General features: G+C 40.5%; 1 protein-coding gene across 6 annotated transcripts in view; it reads right to left on the reverse strand.

The window, feature by feature from the left end:
• ATG7 (autophagy related 7) overlaps window positions 1-21,690 on the reverse strand; it is a 263,868-nt gene extending 242,178 nt beyond the window's left edge. For 5 of the 6 annotated variants that reach the window (XM_077822266.1, XM_077822270.1, XM_077822264.1 and 2 more), the window contains exons 1-8: window positions 15,672-15,739; window positions 14,929-15,124; window positions 14,316-14,370; window positions 12,077-12,194; window positions 10,998-11,075; window positions 6,690-6,806; window positions 2,892-3,041; window positions 901-989 (exon numbers count right to left, since the gene is read on the reverse strand). In XM_077822266.1, the coding sequence (XP_077678392.1) occupies window positions 901-989; window positions 2,892-3,041; window positions 6,690-6,806; window positions 10,998-11,075; window positions 12,077-12,194; window positions 14,316-14,370; window positions 14,929-15,106 (785 nt within the window). In that variant the 5' untranslated portion in view covers window positions 15,107-15,124; window positions 15,672-15,739. Of the gene's footprint in view, window positions 1-900; window positions 990-2,891; window positions 3,042-6,689; window positions 6,807-10,997; window positions 11,076-12,076; window positions 12,195-14,315; window positions 14,371-14,928; window positions 15,125-15,671; window positions 15,740-21,629 lie in introns of those variants that run through there. The other variant, XM_077822265.1, reaches the window with a different exon arrangement.
• Between the last annotated feature and the right edge of the window lie 2,022 nt (window positions 21,691-23,712).

Genomic DNA, 23,712 nt, shown 5'->3' on the forward strand with positions numbered 1-23,712 from the left:
CATTACACATTACTAGAAGGTCAAAAATTTGACGTTTCAGCTTAAGTTAACCAATCAAACAAACCAATGTTAGATACATGGTATTTTATAATGCAAAAGATGACAGTGTGAAATAAAACAAAAACAGATGTTCAACCTGGCAATGCAGAAGAACTTTAGAGTATGTGTTCTTCAGACTTTAGCTCATGTACCATTGGTGGTCATTTGACAGTTTTATTCTCTAGAGCAAGACAGCTTTCCAACGGCACTTGCCCACATTAGCATCCTCAATTACTCTGTACCACACAACAAATAAATCCAGAGACTAGACTGGCTTTCAGGTTTTGCTTCTACTCATGTAGAAATCAGCTATATGATGAAGTGACAGTAGCTGCCTCTTAGTTTAAGTTAAAGCCAGTTTCCCTTTATAAACCCAGTTATTAACCCTCCTCTGCTCCAAATTCCCCCAAATGATTTTTTTTTTTTAAACTTTTACCAAACTTTTCAGAAATAAATCTCTGCTCTGGAATGTGATGTAGCAGGTTAAATTTCAGAAAGATTTGGAGTGGAAAGAATTTAAAAATAGGGCTCAAAAATCTAGAAACAAACCATTAAGAATGTGGGGAAAGGAGCCAAGAAATGAAGGGTTATATGGAAGTAGCAACAGGCTGCATCCCTTGCCTTTGCCCACTTAAAATTTGCAAAAATATGCAGAAAGATCAAAATAACAAATTTCTAAAGTATTATGGAATCCCATTTCCTATTCAAGGGATCCATTTCCAACACACTCCTAGTAATTTCTTATTTTCACCTTTGCATATAGTTTTCCATATTTCAGGGGCAAAGTTAAGGTTCAGGGTGTGCTGTGTAAGTCAGATAGGCCGAAAAAAGGCTTCATCTAATAAGAGATAAAACCAGTACCATTTGTGTGCTACCATGACCAGTAAGTTCCGCAGCGGCCATCCTGGATACTGGGTAAAATTGCAGGGATCATAAACTCCAACTGTCACCTGCAAACAAAACAGCCCCATTGAAAACTCTATGCATAACAGCATAAGATTCACAGTAATAGCTGTCAGCGTATCTTGTTATTTTAAATGTTATGTCAGTAAGAAATCACATATGGCATTTAAAAAAGAATTAACAACTCCTACAAAACTGTGACGTATTATATGCCATTTTACGCAGTTTAATACTTCCCAAAGCTGCCAGTTTTCTTCATTTTGGCCACCTAACATTCACTTGTACTGCACTGCATCATATCCATTTCCTCAACTATCTAAGCCCAAACAGGTTTTTTAAAACTGCTTAAGATGCCTACCAAGTGGTCAGATTATTGCCTTGATTCATAAGCAAGCCCTCCTGTTGATCGATGGTGGATAATCATGGTATAAAAGGAGACAGGGTAATAGATGCTGGGTCAGTCAATGTAAAGGTAAAGTCACTGCAAGGGCAATCCTTTATTCAAGGATTTAAGCACAGACTCAGTTATTGCCCTCCAAACTGAACACTAAGAAAGGACTTTATTTTGTAAGATACAGGCTTCTCTCATATAGAGAGAGATCCCATCTGACAGGCCATGCTTGTATCTATGATCTAATATTATTTCAAATCACACTTACAGTGCCACTTTTTAAATTCAGTCTTTAAAGTTTCCTTATTTCAAAATACCTACATAGCCACAATACAATATTTCCTTATTTTAGAAAAAGAATGGAAAAAACAGAGGAAATACTAGGAGCTCAAATGTTATAAAACAGAGTTGAACTACTTCAATGACTATTTTAATTTCTTCCCTGTGTGTGAGATATGAGTTGCTTTACAGACTTCTGTTCTGCACAATTACCTCTCCCTCAGCCTCTGTTATGGAGCTTTGCTCCTCAGTAAATTTTTAGGATTATAAAGTAAGACAAACTATTCAAGGCTCTGAGTTAAGGTTAATCAAAATAAAGAGGGCTCTGAAGAATTTCAGAAGGACCTAACAAAGCTAGGCATCTGGACAACGTGATGATAAATGAAACAGATAAGTACTACGTAATGTATAACTAGCTTGGCCAACCCTTGCCTTGATGCCTTCTGCTTTATGAATGATCAGGATGGAAATTCTCTTGTGGCTCCAAGGAACATAGAGTGCTTTTTTCACATTCAAAAGGAGACATGCAGAGAATGATTTCCCCATAACATAAAAAAATCATTCCAGCCTCATCTAACCAACATTTAGCCTGCATCACATCTACAGGACTATGAAGGACTTAACTTTACACTGTTCAAATACAGATTTTCTTTTTCAGCAGAGTTTAAAAAAGAGCCAGTTTTTCTTGTATTATTGCTGGTACTTTGAAAGATACAAGCTGAATATATTCATATTAACATTCTTTATTAATTTATAATGGGACGATATATTTTTATTTCGTAGAAGGTCACTGTTATAACATTTCCAGGTGTACTTAAAGCTAGTGCAGCATCTATAGAAATGAATTGTTGCATACTCCTCCCCTATATGCAGCATACAAGCAAATAAATAATAATATAGGTGGGCTTTGCACTTACATAATGCTAGCTGTTCAAAGTGACTAAGAAATATGATTAACCCATCCTCATAACAGCTACGTTTTATTATCTCTGTTTTATAGGTGGGGTAATGAGTATAGAGAGCGCAAGTACCAAATTTTCAAACCATCCACTAATTTGGGAAGCCTGGACTTTTGGATACCCAGGTTGAGATGCCTAAAACTAGACTCTCTGAAGTCCAGGAGTAATCAATGGGAGCAACTGGTGTACAGAGACTTGACCTACTCTACTCAGTAGACAAGCACTGGATCTCAGTATAGTATTCTAGCCAGAGGTTAAACAGTTTGTACATTCAGCACAAATATTCTGGCATTCGAGCATATGTACAGAATTCCCCTTACCTTTTCTTCTTGATCTTGGAAAAAATCATTCCAGTTTTTAAGCAGTGACACCAAAACAGACTTGTCATTATACTTGATTAAAAAGTAAGGCAAGGCTGTAACTCTTTCCATCTGGCAAAGTTCATCATATGCTTTCTGGAGCGCTTGAATCTGAAAGCAAAAAAGACATCACAACAGATGGTTGGAATTATCCTAATTCAGCAGTGCTTGTGGGAGTCGAAAAATATTTCCTTAACTGAATATGTAATACTTTTTTTCTTTTAACTTGCTGAACACAAGTGTATCTATTCTAACAGTTTTTAACCATTTATTCAGTAGTTTTTTAAAAAAATTTATAACCAAGCATTTGAGAGTAATACGCAAAAGTTAAAACCATATAATCTTCAATGCAAAACAGGCAGAAGAAGCACTTCTGTCACTGTTACAAACTGATATATGGGGGAAAAAAAAAGACAAAACAAAATTACAGTGTTATTCTTAGGGCCAAAACAACTTGCAAATATGGAAGTCCCCTAAATAATAATAGTCCCACTGTTGGAGAGAGAGAGAGAGGGCTGAGAGCTCTGATTTGTCCTTAAAATACAAAAATATGGATCGGATGCTGGTAAACATTGATCATGATGCTGCATAATGATCAGCGTCATCCATTCCATCTACTTTGGTACATCGGTTTTCAGTGGTCAGCTGCAATTGCTTCTTTATATCCTGACATCTACATTTTAACTGTACCATTGACTACCATCCCACATAAACTATGTTTTTTTCAGAGAAACAGTCTTTAGTCCTCCATTCTGTTTAAAAAGGAAGTATGAATAACCACAAAAATTAAACTCTCTTTCCTACTTTCAAAATACTCAACTGTTATTAGAGAGACAAGGTGGTTGAGGCAATATCTTTTATAGACCAAATGCTGTTGGTGAGAGAAATAAGCTGTAGCTCAAAAGCTTGTCTCTTTCACCAACAATAGCATGACCAATAAAAGATAATACCTCACCCACCTTGTCTCTCTAATATCCCTGGACCAAGACGGCTACAACAACACCACTACATACAACAACTGTTATTATCCAAATTGCTATAGTAAAAGTAACCAATTCTTCTAATGCTCATTAGTAACCACCAAGAACATTCCTGTAAGACTACATCTAAACCATTTCTAGAGGTGTATTTTAATTGTATTCCACTGTTAGATGATAAAATGCTTTGTGTAGTACGTTTGCGCTGTTGTACCAAGCTTCTCTCCCACATACCTCGCTATGGGGCTCAGCTTCCCACCAATTTCTAGGGGCATTAAAAGCACTTCACGGTTCAACACTAACTCACTCCAGTTAAAACAAAGGGTACAACTGAGTAACTCTACAATTTCTTTCTACCTTAGTAGCACAGAACTAACAGACTCATTCTCCCCTCAGGAGTTCCTACTTGCCCTCTGTCTCATAAGCTAGTTCCCTTCTTCCCTGCACAGTCATGTGTTAACATTTTTTGCCGTACTTCTACAAATAATCCAGGCATATCTTTTAAACCAACATTTTCCTGAACTAGAAGGATGATGTTGATGATTTATTTCCAATGAGAATGCTTTACACCAGCAGTACTCAAACTATGGGGCGTTTGAGAAGCATGGGAATGTGTCAAGGGAGGTGAGAGCTGTGGGGTGGGTTTTTTTGGTTAAGAGCTCTGGCTGTCAGCCCCAGGTGGCTGGCGCTTGTGCAGAACAGCCGTGCACACCCGGAAAGTCGGGATAAAGGGGAAAGTTGGAGCCCCACCACACTAGGACTGACAGCCAGAGCCCTGCCACCTGGGTTCGGGCTCTCCCCCCACTTCCCACCATCCCTCAGCGGGAGGCAACCCCAGGCTCAAGCTCTCCTTCCCACCCCCCATGTGGGGGAGGCAGCGCTCTGGCTATCTGCCCTGGAGTGGCAACAGCAGCAGAACAGAAGTAAGGGTGGCAATGAGGCGCTAATATCACTGTTCACATTGCCACCCTTACTTCTGGGCTGCTGCTGGTGTGGCGCTGCCTTCAGAACTAGGTGCCCAGCCAGCAGCCACTGCTGTCTGCTCTGCCTTCAGAGCTGGGTGGAGGTATATGTACTTGGGAGAGAGGGGGCGTAAATGACTACAGACACAAAAAAAGGGGGGCTCGATCAAATAAGTTTGAGAACCACTGCTTTAGATTATCCTATCACCGTATTTTCAATCAAAAGAAAAAATTGAAAGGTGCAGTCTCACCTTGAGCCATCAATGAAAAGGGCTCCACCACAGTCCACACACTAAGATAAAACAGTACCATTTAAAAATACATGTTCAATTTACAAAATTCAGGTAAGACCCTTTTTAGTACAAAGGGCTTACGGTATCCTCAATATGCTCCTACAATGTCAATCTTCGTCTTTCACTATAAGATGCTCCATCTACAATCATTTTAGTCAGAATAATAAAATAATTGTTTAGCTTTTTTTTGTAGAATTTGAAACAGTTATTAAAGACATAACTCTAAAGAAAACTGATTTAAAATCAATGTTATTACATAATTGGATTCCTGTGAACTTTCAGTTTCTAACCAAGAAGCCTGAAGCTGTTGCCAAACAGTCACCCTATTTTTTAAACTGTTTTCCTGAGACCATTCCTCTGCATGTCTACACTTTCTAATCCAGTCCAACAGCTTTTTCTTTGCTACCGCCTTCTTGTCTCAAGTTTGACCTCTAGTTCATCAGTCAAATGTTTCTGCTGATGACAGAATCTTGCTATCACACCAGCCTCCTATTCTGTCAGATAAATCATCATCCACAATACCCTCAACCACATTCTTCTTTCCAGGATAGCCATGATGTTCTCTAGACTCAAAAGTTATTAATATATATTATTTGTACTGCAGTAGTACCCAGTCATGCCCCATTGTGCTAAGTAGTGTGCAAACACAAAAAACATTCACTGCCCTGAAGAGTTAATATTTTCAATAAAGACAACAAACAAAAGGAGAGAGCAAGATAAATTTCTCTTAAGGCTGACCAAGTCCCTCCCCAGGCTCTGTATTCCCACCAGGCTAACAACTAGAGCTAGTTGGGAATTTTTTGATGAAACATTTTTTCATTGGAAAATGCCAAATCTGTATAAACCAAAACCACTGTGGAAAAACATTGGTTTCAATGAACTGCCTATTTTTAAAAAAAATTGAATTTTTTTTTAAATTGCCCCGTTTTGACATTTTAAAAACCGTTTTTTGATTCTTCTTTAGAATTTTACATTAATTTGTAGTAAAAAAAGTACAAAAACATTTTGAAATGGTCAAAGTTGAAACAAAATATTTCAAAATCATGAACATGTTTCAACCGACTTGCTAGAAATACAAAAAAATTTTAGATCTTGTGAAAATTTTGACTTTTTTTTCCCCCCTAGTATGTAGTGGGGAACTTTTTCAGAATCTCAAAAATTCTCATAAGATGGGAAAACTATTTCTTTATCAGCTCTATTAACAACCTACTCTCCCAGACCACACTGTCTCTGAAATGCTTAAAAATCTTTTGTACATTCAATATTCTGTCCAAAGATACCAACATGAGCCCAGTCATGATTTATACTCAACCCCTTCGCCTAACTGGATTGTTGCAAGAGGCAATAAAACATCAAAATGAGAATTTTATAATGTAAAAAAGAAATAAAAGTATAAAATCAATAACTCAGAAATAAACTAGCTACACCACTTAAAACTCACCAAGTTCAAGGACAAACTATGTAGTTTTACAAGCAATAAAGAAGATTGATCAGTACTAAAGATTTGACAGTGGGTGTTTTGAGTACCTGAGTTGGAGAGAACCTTTCACCTAGGCAGACTGCCTGCTGAACAATAGGTATGCCATCAGGGAAGCAGAGAGCAGGGTAGCAAAACCAGTAATAGAAGCGATACTTTTTTAAATCCTAGAGGAAAAAAAATATATATGCACATGTTAGAAGACAAATAATTACTAACCCAACTAGCCACTTAAAAACTGAGTGATTATAGCACTCCCAGTTACAGCTATGGCCATGATCCTGCAAACACTTAAGCAGGTCTTTAACTTTGCTCATGCAGACCCATTGGAGTAAAGTTAAGAATGTGTGTAAGTAGTTTGCAGACTAGGGGACCATGAGAGTTGTGTCAAGGAATTACACAATAGGAAACTGAGTTAATTCCATTTTTTTATTATTAAATATACTTTTTAATTTCTTGGCAAATATAGCAATGCAGCCCCAGATCCCAAGAGGCCTCCTGGAATTTTGCAACAAGGCCTCAGATGCATGCCACACAGGGCGGGACAGCAGCCCCAACCCTGCCACAGCAGCCCGGACCCGACCACGCCAAGCAGCCGGGAACCTAGACCCTGCCATGCAGGCCAGCCTTTAGCATACAGCTGAGCTGGGCTGTAGCTGTGTGCTACTTGGGCCACACGCAGCCCATGGGCCACTGGTTGAGAACCGCTGCATGAGAGGTTCCCAATCTGTGCTCCATGGACTGCTGCAAGTTTGTGAAGCAGTTACTTACTGGTGGTCCATGGATAGATGGTTGGTCACATGAGGCTGGCTCTCTTTTTTTCTCGTTACTAAATTGCATTAAAATACAGCCAAACATACAAGAAATAACATCCTAATATTACTTTTCAATGTAAACAATTGCTGCAGTTGCCAGATATATGTTGTGTAAGGATTTCCATACAAATCAAGAATGGAAGGAGAGGTTGTATCCAAGAGAGACACTATAAAATATTTCAGAATCCCTGAAGACATAACTAGACATAACTTACTCCACTTCTACTGTTAAACTGATTTTATTGGACAGCACCATAATGCAGTTAAACTATAAAGCTACACAAATCAGTTTTGCATATTCCAAGTGTTTTTGTTTCTATTTTTGAGCAAAGCTAGAGTTTTAAATATGCCACATTATCATACATATGGTTAGGGTTTTTTTGTTTTTATTTTTTTTTACTTAAATAGACCAGATGGATGAAAGCTTTTAAAATGGTCAGCACAAATGTGTGACCAATGTGGAGTACAGCCCAGTTACAAATCACCCTCGATTTACCTCTGAACTTTTCTCTCTCCTTCGTGTTAATTCCATCAACTGGGGTCCTCGCAACAAGCCCTCTCCCACCAAAGTGCTCTGTTTAATGCCATATCCTCCATCTTACCACATGCCAACATGTCTTCCTTTACGACATCCCACCACTTTTTCTTGGGTTGGCTTCTCTGTCTTTTTCCTTCCATCTTGATCTGTTGGTCTCTCTCACCAACATAGCTGCGCTTTACATGACCAAAACATCTGAGTCTGCATATCCTCATTTTTTTATCCCAAAGGCTGTCAAAAGTGACAACTCTGTACAAACAGTTGTCATGAATAAACATGGTGAACTTTTCCTTATTTAAATATTCCCTTATAGCACAGACAGGCATTAAGTGAAAGCAGGCACCGTTTATGAGATCATTATCTCTGCACAGTTTTAATTTGACCTGATCTTTAAAAGATCAAATAATTTGTGCTCTAGGATATCTTTATTAAAAAGGCCATGGTTTTCTGTAATCTATACAGTGGTATCTATAGTAAATTAAGAGATTATTATATTTGAAACAGAGATACACCCACACAGATCCATTCGCTCTCTCTCACACACACACAAAGTATACGGAAACTTGATTAAAGGCATAATTCAGCTTTTATATTGGGAATCTGTAAATCTTTTAATCAGAAAGAGCAGTTTAATATATTAACGTCTCATGACATTTAATTGATACCAGTATTTTGTATATTTTTTTCATATAAGGAAAGGTTCTAACATAAAATAATCCATTTCTGAGCTATGCCAAACATATGGAAGGTAAAAGTATCAGACTTAAAAATTAAACATTATAACACTTCTATTTTTTAGCTATAGTAAAGAAAGTTCCTTGAAGTCCAATGAAACACAGGCAACCAGATATTTTAGAATGTATGTACTTGTAATCTGAGAAATACACCCAGAACAAATTTTTTATAGTTATAAAATAAAGGAAACTATGGCCATAATCCTGCAAAAACATGCACACAGGTCTAACTTCAATAGGACTGTATCTGTCCTTTAAATTCAGTGCATGTGTATACGTTTTCAGGAGTGGTATATTTGCACATGCTTAGTTAGTTAGGTGAGAGAAAGCACAAAAGGCAAGGAGAAGGTGCAGCAAGCAGTAAACTTAACCTAGACATATAAGGCTAACTGGAACTGTTAAAGATACTTGGTTGAGATTTTCACAGCAGACTAGAGGATTTAGGAACACAGCTCCCATTAACTTCAATGGGAGTTGCATGGCTAAAACTTAGTTGGCTTTGAAAACGTCAACCTATATTTATAATTACAACCATTTTCTCATTTTCCTCTACATCAGAAGAGGAACATTTGTACCCAACTTAGTGAAGGAAGCTTAGTCTAGTCATCTAAACATTGTAACACATAGGATACTTGCAATGAAACATTCAATTTCCATCAGATCAACTCACCCTTCAAAGGTAGACAAATGGAGTACAGTGAAACTTACTTTGCGCAAACCCTGGTGCAGTTTCCAGAAAGGTTCTGTCTGCTTTGAACGGACAATAAGTATCCTGTCCCATTTATTGCTTTAGGTGTAGATTTTTGGCCGGCTGCTCTTCATCAACATTTTCCATTACTGTGCAGTGTGCTGTGCATCAGCGAACAGCTGCTTTTGACCCCAGCAGTGGCTACATTTCAGTTCTGCAGTGTGGTGTCACAAAAGTGACACCACAGTTAAGGTTGTGCCAAATTTTCAATTTCGTAGCAATGACAAAGTTATTTAAAAATTGTGTGTTTTGAATTGTAGAATTAATTTGAATACTCTGAAGGGCAGGAGTGGGGAGAAAAGAGACGGGAAAAATCATCCGGAGTTTAGTTAAATCTATTCCAAAAAACACCATGTGATAAAAAAAATTCTGGACTGTCCTACCTTTTCTTCAAATCCCTTTTAAATATAAAACCAAGCAGTCTAAGGTGTAGTGCATGTAATTCTTTAGTATGTGTTGTCCAGACCAATGTTTGTTAAAACTTTTAACTTATTGGACCTGAGCAATGTTGAATCAGAAGACCCTTCTAAATTAACGGACTGTGGGACAGTCACACATGCCCATCTGTTGATGCAAGAGAGTAGGAGATGGCCATTAAGGTTTTGCAAGTGCAGGTTGATTAAAGTTAGCGTGGGTATTGCTTTTCATTATTTGTATTTCTGTATTCATGTATTTCTCCAGTACTGGAGGCTACGGTGGGTGCTTGGGGTGTTCTAATGCAACCTTCACTGTTACTAAGCAAAGTTTGTGTTTGTATGTGGGTTGTGAATTATTTTGGGATCCTTTGGGTTGAAAGGCAAAAGAAGAATATAAACTTGTTGTTATGCACTATTTAACTGAATGCATAGGCACCAACACTGCGCTGAGCACCCACTGGTAGCCTCCCTATCAGCTCCCTGACCTCCTTCAGCGCCTCCTGCCCACCTGCAGGCCCCTCATCACCCCCCCCACCACTAACAGCTGTTTCGCGGAACGCAGGAGGCTCTGGGGAGGAGGAGCAAGTACGCAGCGCACTCAGGGAAGGGGGTGGAGCAGCAGCGGGAAGAGGTGGGGTAGGAGTGGAACATTGGGGGAAAAGAGGTGGAGTGGGGGAAAGGCCTGGATCAGAGCTGGGGGTCGAGCACCCCTTGGCACTTCGAAACGTTGGTGCCCGTGACTGAATGAGCTATACTATGATAAGAGTGCTTGTACCCGTGATGAAAGAGTTGAGCAATATTCTTTTAGCACTTATTCTCATCTTCCCATCTCTCCAGCAAATTTATTGCTCAGAGAATAAGTGAATCAAGCCTGCAGGTTCTTTGATCAGTCTTGACTTTTATTGTGCTCACTTGACCCAGGAGTTTAATTGCCATTATTTATTTTTATATATGGAATCCAAAAATCCTTTACATTTGTAGAGAAGCACATGAATGTACAAAATGCAGTCTGGTAACTACAGTAGTTATATTACTACTTTTCACTGACATGGTTCATTATTATTTGTGTTTCACTATTCAGAGTATGGAATAAATTGCATTACTTACTGCGAAAGTCAGAAGCAGGAATTTGTTCAAGAGCATAGGGTTTTCAAGGGCAGTCCCCGATTTTATCGTCTCCCATATCTGTCAGTGGACCAAAAAAATCACAAAAAAGAAGCATATGGAGAGATTCATTCACCTTTCCTTCTTCCATATATGTTAAAAGCTCAAACTAATCATAGACAAGACATGTAGGGCTATAAGGGACTTCAAGAGGTCATCTACTCCACCCCCTTGTGCCAAGGCAGGATTAAGTAATATTCTCAGTAATTTAGGCAAGACTTTTCCCTACTTAATTCAGCCCATGCTCTAATAAATGCTCACCCCATAAGCAGGCATTTCAACAAAGCTCTGGTTTGTCCTGGCGTCTTGGGAATTACAAATGACAGTTCTGCTCTTATAGGCTTTACATTTCACTTTCATTCTGCCAGGTAAGGATCAGAAGCACAGAGCTCATCCAGAACTACGTCTTCCATATGACAGACACAGCCTATACCAGCAGATATCTAGGCTTAAATTTTGAAGGTTTTACATAATTTCACATAAAAATGATAACAATTAACATGTTTTTCCTACAGCAACAGCCCCTCATATGGATGAATCATAACCAACACAGCAGCTTTGGCTTGGTTTGTTCTCCTAGATCTCTCATCCTTGCGATATGTAGGGTACTGAAACTGACAAAAATCCCAGTGGCAGGATCACAAGAACAAAAAAGTCTAGAAGTGCAGACAGGTGGCATGCTGCGCAGAGTTAAACAAACCCAAATGTAGCCAATTAGTTCATTTTTGCATTCATTTATTGTATATCGTGTGATGTTATGATCATTCATATATCGGGGTCCTCAAACTGGGGGTTGGGAACCTTGAGGGGGTCACTGAGCGGCACTCAGCATGGAGGTTACTGAGAACCATCATCTAACTGTTGCTGTCCAGAGGTGATCAGAAGCAAGCAGAAGACACTAAACTGCCTCCTCCAAAAGCAACTGTATCCCAAAGCCGGGGTTAGATGGGTCAGTGGGGGATGGTCACTAGCTTTCCCCAAATCCTATTTTCTCTGTAAATGTATTTAATTGTTAACCTCACCTCATTTGCTGCTTTTTCCAAAAGTGACTTCTTATCACAGGATTTGAAAGATTCAAAAGTGTTGGTGTTATATAACATTCCGACAGCAGGACAGCAGTGTGCTGGGGTGGCAGCATTCCTAGACAGGAGACAATGACACTCTTGGAACCACATACTAACATTTTTGCCAGAGCTTTCATTAACAGTAACTAATGGGAGCTCTCACATTAAGCTCCAAGGATGCAGAGTTTTCCAAGCAGAGTGGTGACTATATACATCACAATGAGGCAGAAGGCGAGTCAAGGACAGTTCCACTTAAAATGCTTGCAGGCAGTTACAAAAATGTGCTTGCATTCAGGGACAAAAAAGACACGCAACTCAGTAATTATTAGGATGACTTGATCAACTGAAGGCTTAGAAATGCAGAGGACACCTCATGACACAATGACAAATGCCACTGTGGTATTGGAGATAGGAAAGAGCTGGAAAATATTAGTTTTATACTTCTGACAAAGATTATGAAGATAGACAGTCTCGTGTGTACGGTTTGACCTACCTCAATGAATTCCTCGCAACTTTTCAAAAGCATATGAGAATTCTGCCTTTTAAGAGTATTCCCCAAATACTCCATTAAGTGTTTATAGCCTTTAAATTTAATTTAGAAATTTTTGTGCTGTACTTCAGATCCCTAATAGAGATGGAGACGTTTTGCCCTGATTCAGCAAAGCACATGCTTTAGTGCTTTATCGAATGGGAATCAGTTTAAGCATCTGATTAAGTGTATTGCTCACTGAGGGTCTTTTTAAATAAAATTACTACTATTATTCATAAAAGCCTGCAAGACATTCCTTGCTTACTGCATTTTCCACATCATGGCAGTTACTCACTTATCTCTAGAAGGTGCAAGGAGGTTCAAATATCATAGAATATCAGGGTTGGAAGGGACCTCAGGAAGTCATCTAGTCCAACTCCCTGCTCATAGCAGGACCAATCCCCAACTAAATCATCCCAGCCAGGGCTTTGTCAAGCCTGACCTTAAAAACTTCTAAGGAAGGAGATTCCACCACCTCCCTAGGTAACGCATTCCAGTGTTTCACCACCCTCCTGGTGAAAAAGTTTTTCCTAATATCCAACTTATGTCACATCATAATGTAAATTTTCCATGAGCATTATGATTTTCAGTGAAGAGCCCCTTGGGGAATCTCTGGGATAAATACATCTTTTTTAAAAAATCAATTTTCTTTTAAACTAAAAAAAAAAAAAAAAAAAAGGTGATTCAGTTAAGAGTGGTACATTAAAAATAAAGACATCCCAAAGTGAACATAAAACATAGTACTAATGTTGAACAGTTAAAGTCAGAAAATCCACAGGTTTTGTTATCTATAGCAACATTAACTAGACAATGCTCCTTATAGATATTAGTGTGTTTTATTCAATTTCTTTACTGGTAAAATTTGTGGTTTAGTAATTTAGGCTGCAATACTGCAAATACTTTATGCTTGCTTCATTCAATGGATGTGAGTAGTTCAATGACTTCCATGAGATTGTTTACATGTGTAAAGTTGCAGTGTTTGTAGTACCAAGGCCTTAATGATTATCAGAAAAGATAAATTATAAATATACAGGACATGCAACTTCTGCAGAATTTAAAGCCAAAAGAGACCATTTTGATCATGTAGTCTGAATTCCTGCATAAAACAGGTAGGAGAATTATTCCACCCAGTAATTCCCGCAGTAGAATTCTTCCTCACTGCATAAGTGAACATTTGGTTGTTGTAATATTGCCATAAGAAATTAAAATAGCCCTGATATCAAGTTACAAGTTTGTTAGGTTCACTCCCTCTGGGGCACTTGGCATTGGCCACTATCAGTAGATAGGATACTGGGCTGGATGGACCTTTGGTCTGACCCAGTATGGCCATTCTTATGTACATACAATTTTTGTTCTCCACAATTTTCTTCAGTTCCCGATGTTAAAACAGTGTTTTCTGAGATGATTTTGTTGTGTTTCAATGTGACATTTACAATCTCCTGCAGACAAACAGTTCCAGTGGTAGCTCCTATCTTTTCAAAGTCATTAGTGAAGACAATTGTGAAAATCAAATTGAGATATCAAAATGTGGGTAGATCCTCATTAAAATTCTGCTAATACTCTTAGAAGATGCACACCAAGCATATTCATAAGTGATTCGTCAATTAGGTGTAGCTATATTATCCCCCCCCTTTTTTTTTAAGCTGCAAAATCACATAAAGTACTTACACATCAAAGGCACTAAACTCCAATGTTAAACGAGCTGGTAGACCAAAAGGATCTCCTGGACAAAAACAAAGTTTCTTTTAAATAACAGCAGCAGCAACTATATCACAGTAAAAACAACAGACCAAATATCAGAGGGGTAGCCGTGTTAGTCTGGATCTGTGAAAGCACCAAAGAGTCCTGTGGTACCTTATAGACCAACAGATGTATTGGAGCATAAGCTTTCTTCGGTGAATACCCACTTCTTGCATCTGAAAAAGTGTGTAAGTGGGTATTCACCGAAGAAAGCTTATGCTCCAATACATCTGTTAGTCTATAAGGTGCCACAGGACTCTTTGCCGCTTTCACAGACCAAATATAGTTTCCTGAACCAAGGGTAAAATCCTGCTCCCATTGAAATAAATATGAATAGAATAAGAATCTCTAGTTTTTCATATAGCCACAGATTTTTTTATATATACACACACACAACCCTCATATCTTTTTTCTGTGTCTTATTATGACTGTGGAATATTTTGTACATGTACTACAAATTCTTATAAACAGAAATATAATTAAACAAAAGACAACGGGAGAAAATCTGGTATGACTAATAAAAAGTTCAGTTTTTACCTACCATTATAGTAGTAGCCTTTGATACCTTTCGGAGTCTCATCTAATCTATACTCATTGAGTTTCTTCTGTGTCAGCTCATGCCAGAATCCCGCATCCAAGGCACTGGTGAAGGGAACAAACTGTAGCTTTGGGATTCCAGGTTCCAGAGGATTATGTGCCTCATTACCAGCAGTTGCCATTATTTTATACAATTAAAGCTGTTAAAAACAGACAAAAATTCTGTGAGAAGAGTCATTCCTGATAGCTACTTATAGAGCTGATTATGTTGGCTTTGGAGGTTTAACAGTGTTTTGTTTTTCAAAACCTACAGATGTCATTTACAACAAACACACAAAATGACAAAATCTTTAGTATACTAGCCAAGCCCTCTCTCTATGTAAGAAGCGAGAAATTCATTTGCGGAAGAGGGGTGTGCGTGTGTACACACCCACACACCCACCCACACCCCTTCTGTAAATTAAGTTCTCGCTTCTTCGGGAACATTTTTTCTTCAACATGCTCATTCAGTGCCAGAGAGACGCAAAGACAAAACTGGTCTAACTAAACCTAATAAACACCAGATTCAAGGGTAGCCAAAGCACACTCCAGAAACCACATGTGGCCCAGTAGCCAGCGCCGGCCTTGTGGGGGGGCTGCGCGACCGCCCAGGGCACCGTGCACAGGCGGTGGGGGGCTCCCTCTACAGAGTGTCAGAACAACAGACACCCCCCGCCCAGCCCGGCTCCGCCCCTCAGCCCTGTTCACCTCCGCCGCGGTCCGCCACCATCCCCCGCGCCGCCTGCCCCTCCGACCGCTCCACCTCCGAGTCCGCCCAGCTCCTCCCCCAGGCCCCCTCGGCCACCATCCCCTGCTCCGCCTCCTGCCCAACTCCTCCCGCAGCCCCGGTCCGCCAGCACCGCCCGCCTGTCTCGTCTCGCCTCGCCCCGCCTCTACCTGCCCCAACTCCTCCCCACATCCTCCGCTCCGCCCCGCCCCCATCACCCTCTGCGCTCCGCTCCCAGCCCCGTCCGCCATCACCGCGCCCCGCTCCGCCCCCAGCCCAGCTCCACCCCGAGCCTCGCCCGGGGCGCCATCTTAGGCAAGGTCGGCCCAACGTATTTAAACAATTGGCCTGTTTTCCGCAGCTTAGTACCCATGCGAGCAGCAACCCCTTTCTTCCATTTGCTTCTGCTGTTACCATGAGCGAATGTGCTCGAGTCAGCTAGAGACGGGTCTAGCGCCAACAAAATCCAAGAGATGGGTGCCAGAAGGGAAGGTGGAATAAGAACAAAAATCACCTGGCAAGTAAAGAGCCAGCCTGCAGCCGACTGAAGTGTCCCTCTCCCCGCTCAACCTCGCTTCAAAGCGTTTGGCCACCCTGATAATCAGCATAGCTGTGAAGTTTTGCTAAAAAGCCAGTTCTGAAACAAATTTGATTTGGATGGGGAAGAAACACTCCCTACCTTTCATTAATGTATTTCAACATTTTGTCTTAAATGAGTGAAATTAGCAGAACCTACAAATAGCAAGTCTGAAAAAAAGCTTGGTGTCCACCCTTCATTCATTTGTGAATAAAACAATCAGTTCCGAAAAATATTTTGCTGACTGCTATAATGGAAGACTTATCAAATTGGAGTTATACCATACAACCAGGGATGTTTACATTTTAGAAGGCCTTTATCCACTTTTATTTGGCACAAACTTAAAATTTTGTAAAAATGAGCTTTCAAAAAAAGCAAACACTAATGTTTTCAGAATTTTACACTAATCTCCCTGAAAACAATGCTTAGCAAATAAACATTTCCCCCCCTAAATCTAAAACAAAGTTTACAGCACTAAGAATCTCAAAGTGAAGCAATTTTAGAGGGAAAGGAATGTAAATCTGACTTTATTAACTTTCATATTCTAAACTGAGGGAAATGTATATTCTCAACTAAGAGCTCAAATAATGACAATTTGATTATTAATAGGCTTTCATTTGCAATCATGGTATATATAGCATAGGTGAAGACGTACTTATAACAATCAACTTTTAAAACTGACATCTCTTTAGCCTGCTGCTGGGTATCAACCTGAAATCTAATCTAGACCAAAAAATAAAGTAGTATGCCATCCATTGAGCCCCTCTGCTAGTGTTTGTGGTTTTACACGCATACCAACTTATTTTTACATATTTTTCTTTCCCCCGTTTTAACCCAAAAGCCCCACATCAAGAAGAAGGGAAACTGATAGCAGAATATACAGAGTTAAAGGTGAAAATGATTGTATATTAAGCTGTTGTCAAATGCACATCGTAAACAGACTGCAAAAAAAATTTGGTTTTATTCTTTCACTTTTTGTAATTTAACAAGTGTGTAAAATATTTACAGGCAGAAGTGCAATTTTGTGATTGATAGTGTCCCTTTAAATGCTGAGATAAAGTGGATGTGGTAATATAATCTCACCCACCTTGTCTCTAATATCGTGGGACCAACATGGCTACAACAACACTGCATCAGTGCTGGGTTTACAGTGGTGCTAGTGGCTCCATGGAGCTGGGCCCATGCTCAGAAGGGGCCCTGGCCTACTCTGCTTGCACTGCGCCATGAGACCCTCTTCCTCTCCCTGCCCACCACTTGGTCCTCTGAGGGCTCCTCTCTGCCCCCTGGCCTCACCCCCCCTGCTCCTCTCGGCCCCCTGGCTGGACCCCAGTGCACCCCAGCTCCAGGCAGTCTCTGCTTCCCACCACCTGTGGGGCCCCATCTGTCTCCCCAGAGCTGAGCCACCTGGGACTGGTGCAGAAGCCTGGCCAGTCTCAGCCAGGTGGAGGGGACGGGACAGTGTGGGGGACTTGGCTGGGCCCCTCCAGGCAAGGTGTCTTGACTGATTGCACCACTCCTGAAGGGATGGAGCAATTCCTAGCCCCGGGGCCAGCCCTGGCTGTGCTGCCGGCTCAGCCCAGCAGATACAATCACCTCCCAGAAGAGCCAGTGAGTGCAGCCAGGAGAGAGGGTTTGGGGGAGTGGGTCTCTGGGAGGTCTGGGGGGGGGAGTGTTAGGCTGTGAGGGGGTGGGAAAGATCTGTGTGTGTTGGGGCACTAGGGAGTAGGGGTTCTGTGGGGGCACTGGGCCGTTGTGGTGGGGCCGTGGGCAGGGGAGCATTGGGCATGGGTGGTGTGCAGGGCCCTGTGCATTTGTATGTGGGGAATCTGGGGGGGCGCTGGGCATCGGGAGTCAGAGGGTGTTGTGCAGGGGGGCTGTATGGCGTGACATGGGCCTGCCCCAGAGGGGAAGGAGTAGGCTGGCAGCACAGGGCCGGGCAGGCCACTGTGTGTCTGGCAACTGCTGGGTGGAGTGGGGCCACCCCTGCCATGCCATGCCCCATTACCCCAGCTGGCCCCTCGCTCTGGGGACTGACCTCCCCGCGCCATGCTTCATTGCCTCCATGGGGGCCCACAAATATGTTTGGCGCCAGGCCCACAAAAGGTTAATCCGGCCCTGCACTGCATACGAACTTTAAAGGCAGTCAGCTATCCCACTGCCCCAGTTCTTTCTAGCTACAGTGCAATATTAACTGCCTATGACTATAGAGTTGATCAAGAAACAGAATTTTCCTCCTGCTGTAAGGAATTTTGACATTTCCAAATTAGCTTCCATTATAAATCATAATGGAAATTGAAAGTATCAAATTAAAAATCCCAAGCAGTTAAGAATTGTAAATGTTGAAATGAAAAACATAATTTTGTTTTTAAACATTGACTTGAAATAAAAATATTCATTTTCATTCTCCTGATTGGAAAAATCAGAAAATTGTCAAAATCAACACTTTCTGAATAGAAAATGTTTTGTGCGAAAAATTTCAGCTAGTTCTACCTATGACCAATTGTCGCATTTATATCACCTCCACAGTAGTCACTATTTTCAGATTTATTGTGAGTTCTTCTAAGTCCTACTTCCATCTGGATCCCATCTAAATTGTACTTTTATGGCCTAATTTTCTTTCTTCTGTTTTTACAGCTTTTCTAGGCATATCATTTTATTACTATTTTTGTAGGTTTTTTTCCATTATAAAGAGGACCTGAAAAATGCACTCACTACTAGAAAATGGTGATCCTCCCCTGCTGAAAATAGGAGCCGAAGCCACCCAATTTCTGAAGAATTTAAACTTTTATTTAAAAAGGTTGTGAAAGATGACCTTCCAGACACCAAATGTAAACAGGCGTTATGTTGTCTTCCTGAGTCTTCAGGCAGAGAGTGCCTCTGTTGCTGCTCACAGATTTGCCAAGCAGTAACATGAAATTAACTAGACTCTGGTCTGTCTTCCAGCTATTATTCAGAACTCTGGTGAAAACAACTGAACTGTAAAAATAATATCAGTTTTATTTCCTTGCTGCTACATGGGAAAACTATGAGCAGCAGCAAAACAGGTGTTGAGGAGGAAAGCAAAAAAGAGGGTGGGCATGGGGTAGAGCAGAGACCTCTTTCTTTTCCATTCCACTGCAGTGGAATAATCTCTGTAATAAAAGTAGCATTATCACATTCAGTCACAGTAAAGAACCAGCGCTGCTTGAAGCACAACATAGCAGAACTAATAAAGGTTACTCCCTATATGACATTTCTAATTTATAAATGCAGGGTAATTCTTTCTATATTAGCCAACTGGGATACAGAAGGAAAACTTGAGATGTGTGCGTATCATGGACCCTTAAGAATCTGTGTAATAAATGTAAGTGTTATAAATACTGAGTTTTGGCACATTCTGCAGATAAGACATCACCTTACATTTGTAGGAACAATAACTAGAATATCGTTCTTAATTTAAGAGCAGAAAACAATTGAGGAATGTAGCTAGGTGGTGTGGCTCCCCACTGCCCCGGATAGGGTCGAGCCCCTCCAGACACCAGAATGGGCGGAGCCAGGAAGCTCTGAGCCCGCCCCTCAGAGGGACTGGTGGCGACCCAGAAGTAGAAAGGCGGGCCCTCAGAGCTTACTAGAGGACCAGCCTCGAGGGAGGCCAGACATAGCCAGCCTAGCCTGCGACTGGGAAAATTCTGCGGCCCCAGGTCCACGCCAAGACTGGCCGGACCTGCCCTGTGCCAGCTATCCGGTGGAGTTGCCGGACCTGCCCTGCCCTGCACCAGCTATCTGGGGGAGTTGCCGGACCTGCCACTAGTCCCCTGCCCCGAGGAACCTATGGTGCTGGACCCCCTGGAGAACACCACTGTGATCCAGGTACCAGAAGGAGGGGAGTTAGGAAGTAGCCCGGGGACAGCCGACCCTAGTCTGGCTGTAACTCTGCCAGAACCCATGTCAGTGTGTTGCGGTCAGGATCCCTACTGACCCAGCAGCGGGTCGTTTGCCGCTGCTAGGGCCCCGGGCTGGGATGCAATGGAGTGGGCGGGCCTGCGTCCCCCCTGCCACCCACAACTTGTGGGTGGTAGTCTCCCTCTCTTCCAGGTCCTTGGAGGCCTGGGCTAATGCACATGCTGTGTTGCTCAGCCCCTGCCTGAGGGCCTGAGTTATTGACTGTTTGTGGCCCCTCCCTGACCCAGGGCCTGGGCCTGTTAACACTGAACTATTTGCTCAGCCCCGGCCTGAGGGCTTGAGCTACTGACTGTTGGGTACTTCCCCCTGACTCAAGGCCCGGGCCTATGGTGCTCGTTCCAGTTACCGCAAGGGCTGCTGAGGGAGACTCCGGTGGCCGGACAAATTCCCCCAAAGGCAACTGTGTGTAGCGAGCTGGTGTGGCTCCCTGCCGCCCCGGAGAGGGTCGAGCCCCAGCTTAGCCCCTTTACAAGGAAGAATATTCATAGCTTTGCTGTACCCCAGAACCAGATCTCCCCACAATTTCAATTTCTTATGTTTGCCATTTCTCCTGATGTCTACCACTATTGGCACTAAAATGCAAATATCAAAGCTATAACCCATGAAATCATAAAGAACAGTGTGGAGTATTTGAATACATAGGGAGGTTTTTTAAGTTGTGTGTTCCATCTTTAACAGTTTAAGTAAATTAAACAAAATCATTGTAATACAAGTTAATGAAACCACAAAAAAATAAGAAAGATATAAAACAGACATTACTTTAAAAAATATATATTTTATAAATCTCAGAAATTACTTTACAACCATGATAACTGAGTTTGCTTTTATTTCAAAATCATCAGCACTCAACCCACCTAATGCCACATCCTGCCACTGTCAAAAGCACTTATTCATATCTTTTTGTATCAAAACTTCCTTTCATCAAATTAATACCTCACTATTTTCTAAGTAGTTTTCTGAGCTCTCTTCCATTTAAGTTGTGTACCAACAGTGCAAAAAGCTTATAATCAAAATACCAAATAGAAAAATCTTTAGATCCCCAATTAAATTGAAATAAATATTTTTAATGAAAACATAGCAATAATTAAGAGATTAAGGGCAGATTTTTAAAAGTATACAAGCACTGTTGGTTTCCATGGGAGTTAGGCACCTAAGTAATTTTAAAAATCTAGCCCTAAGTTTAAGAAGCACTCTTCTTTTTCTTCCAAAAATGACACTTTGATTATACGGTATATTCTCACAGGGCCATATTGTGTCACTGATTTTTCACAAAACTCCCACTGACTTATGTGAACAGATCAATGATCCTCGTCCAACACCATCTCCCTACAACACTGCAAGGAGATGCTCTGTAGTTTTGTTATATCACATCTTTGTTCAGATTGAACAATTTTCTAGTTTGTGGACCCCATAAACTCACGGGTGCTGACAGCAACAGAAAGGCTTCTGTAAGATTCTGAGTTCTTCTCCCCTTCAGTAGCTGGTCTGGAAAGGCAGTTCCTTCTCCAGGAGAATTTCTGAAATCTAACAGAGCTAGATTCAGAAAACCACAGCTACACTTTTCTTTGCGCAACATCTGTCTCGTGCAAAGTCCTTCCGGTCTGTATCATGCACTCAGTTATTCTATTATTTCTAAATACAGCAAAGATGTAACACTAAATCGTATCTTCCTGTAAAATCATGCAATCCCCTTCTGACCCATTGAGGTCAGATTCAGCATCAGATGTGATTTCTGCCAGGGTTTCAAACATTATGTTCAGAGTATGTATACAATCTCTCTCTCTCTCTCTCTCTTTCTCTCTGTCATACATATACATGCACGCACACAGTTTACTCTTTACAACTGTTCTTCCTTACTTGTTAGTAAGTTTTGAGGGGCATCCTTCTATTTGGTTTTGATTTTTTTCTCATTTCAGATTGAGAAAGCTGCATCATTCTATTTATAGTGCTCCACACTATATTAATTTTGTGAAAACATATAGGATTGGTTTCAGAGTAGCAGCCATGTTAGTCTGTATTCGCAGAAAGAAAAGGAGGACTTGTGCCATCTTAGAGACTAACAAATTTATCTGAGCATAAGCTTTCGTGAGCTACAGCTCACTTCATTGGATGCATTCCAATGAAGTGAGCTGTAGCTCACGAAAGCTTATGCTCAGATAAATTTGTTAGCCTCTAAGGTGCCACAAGTACTCCTTTTCTTTTTACATATAGGACTGCATCATTGCATTTATGTATTTTTAGGAACAGCTGGATTTTTTGGTATCATGGATAAGTCTTATTTAATAGCGTCTCAAATCATTTACTGTTATACAGCAAGGTTTAATATCTATATATCTATATCTTATTTTTAGATATTCTAATTTTGTTAGAATGTGGGTTTTCTATCATACTATGGAATTATCACTATCAAGACAGCTTTACTTCATTTTGCATGGTGTACCATAGTGTCTATCTGAATGATTTTTTTTTTTTGGCCTATCCCATCCTTTGAAAACCTAGATATTTCTTGGGCACATGGTTACCACACATGTATATTTTGCTAATGTCATATATTTATGCCAAACACTATTACTTGTGATTTGTCAATCTCTGTGCAGCAAATATCAGAACAGAGACATCTAGTGGATGGTGCATACACATACTGGGAAACTCTTTTAAAGAAATAATATTAAACAACCTCTGAAATGTCCCAAAAAAGTTTATTTTAAGAATATCCCAAATAAAGCAACCAGGCATCAAGACTTTTAAAAAAATAAATTCAGGTTTAATTCCTTAACACTCCAATTCAGCAAGGTACTTGAAGTAAAAAGGCCTATTCCCATGCTTGAAATTAGGCACACGTTAAGTACCTTGCTGAATCAGTCTAAGAATGGCTCATCCTATAGATGTTCTACAGTAATAAGCAAGTATTAGTTTACTCAGCCTAGTAGTAATAATAATACATCTGTGCTCGAGTACTTATTCCTCCAGATACGGATGGATACAATTTAATAGGATGGTACAAGCAATAACATTGAAAGTAATTCATTTAAGCAACATACAAAGCCTCTGCAAGACATTCCTTTCCACCTTGACTTGTGTTATTAACAACTCCTTTTAAAGAAATGCAAATAGTTTTCTTAAAGGGCCTTCAGAATCAATACTGTGAAAAGTTTTTTAGTAAGTTATAAACCGAATAGAGATACAAACTGAAGTTTTCCACAGAAATTTATAGCATACTGAAAAATGGAAATTTACCTATTTAAGGTCTTTTCTACATTCATGACATAATTAAATTGACTTCCCAACCACTACATCCTCTGCAACTAAAGATGTTTGATTACAGCCACCAGATGATCCAAACACTTCTCCAGTTAAAAAGCTAGTATTTTGACAAGGTGCTGAAGTCTTGTGTGTTTACAGGAATACCACTGATAGACCATATGTATAAGACACACTCAGCTTTAAAGTCAGATTTTGTAAAGAATCCAATTGATCTGTTATTAGAATAATAGAATATCAGG

This window comes from Eretmochelys imbricata, chromosome 7, assembly GCF_965152235.1.
Source record: "Eretmochelys imbricata isolate rEreImb1 chromosome 7, rEreImb1.hap1, whole genome shotgun sequence".
Lineage (NCBI taxonomy): Eukaryota > Metazoa > Chordata > Testudines > Cheloniidae > Eretmochelys > Eretmochelys imbricata.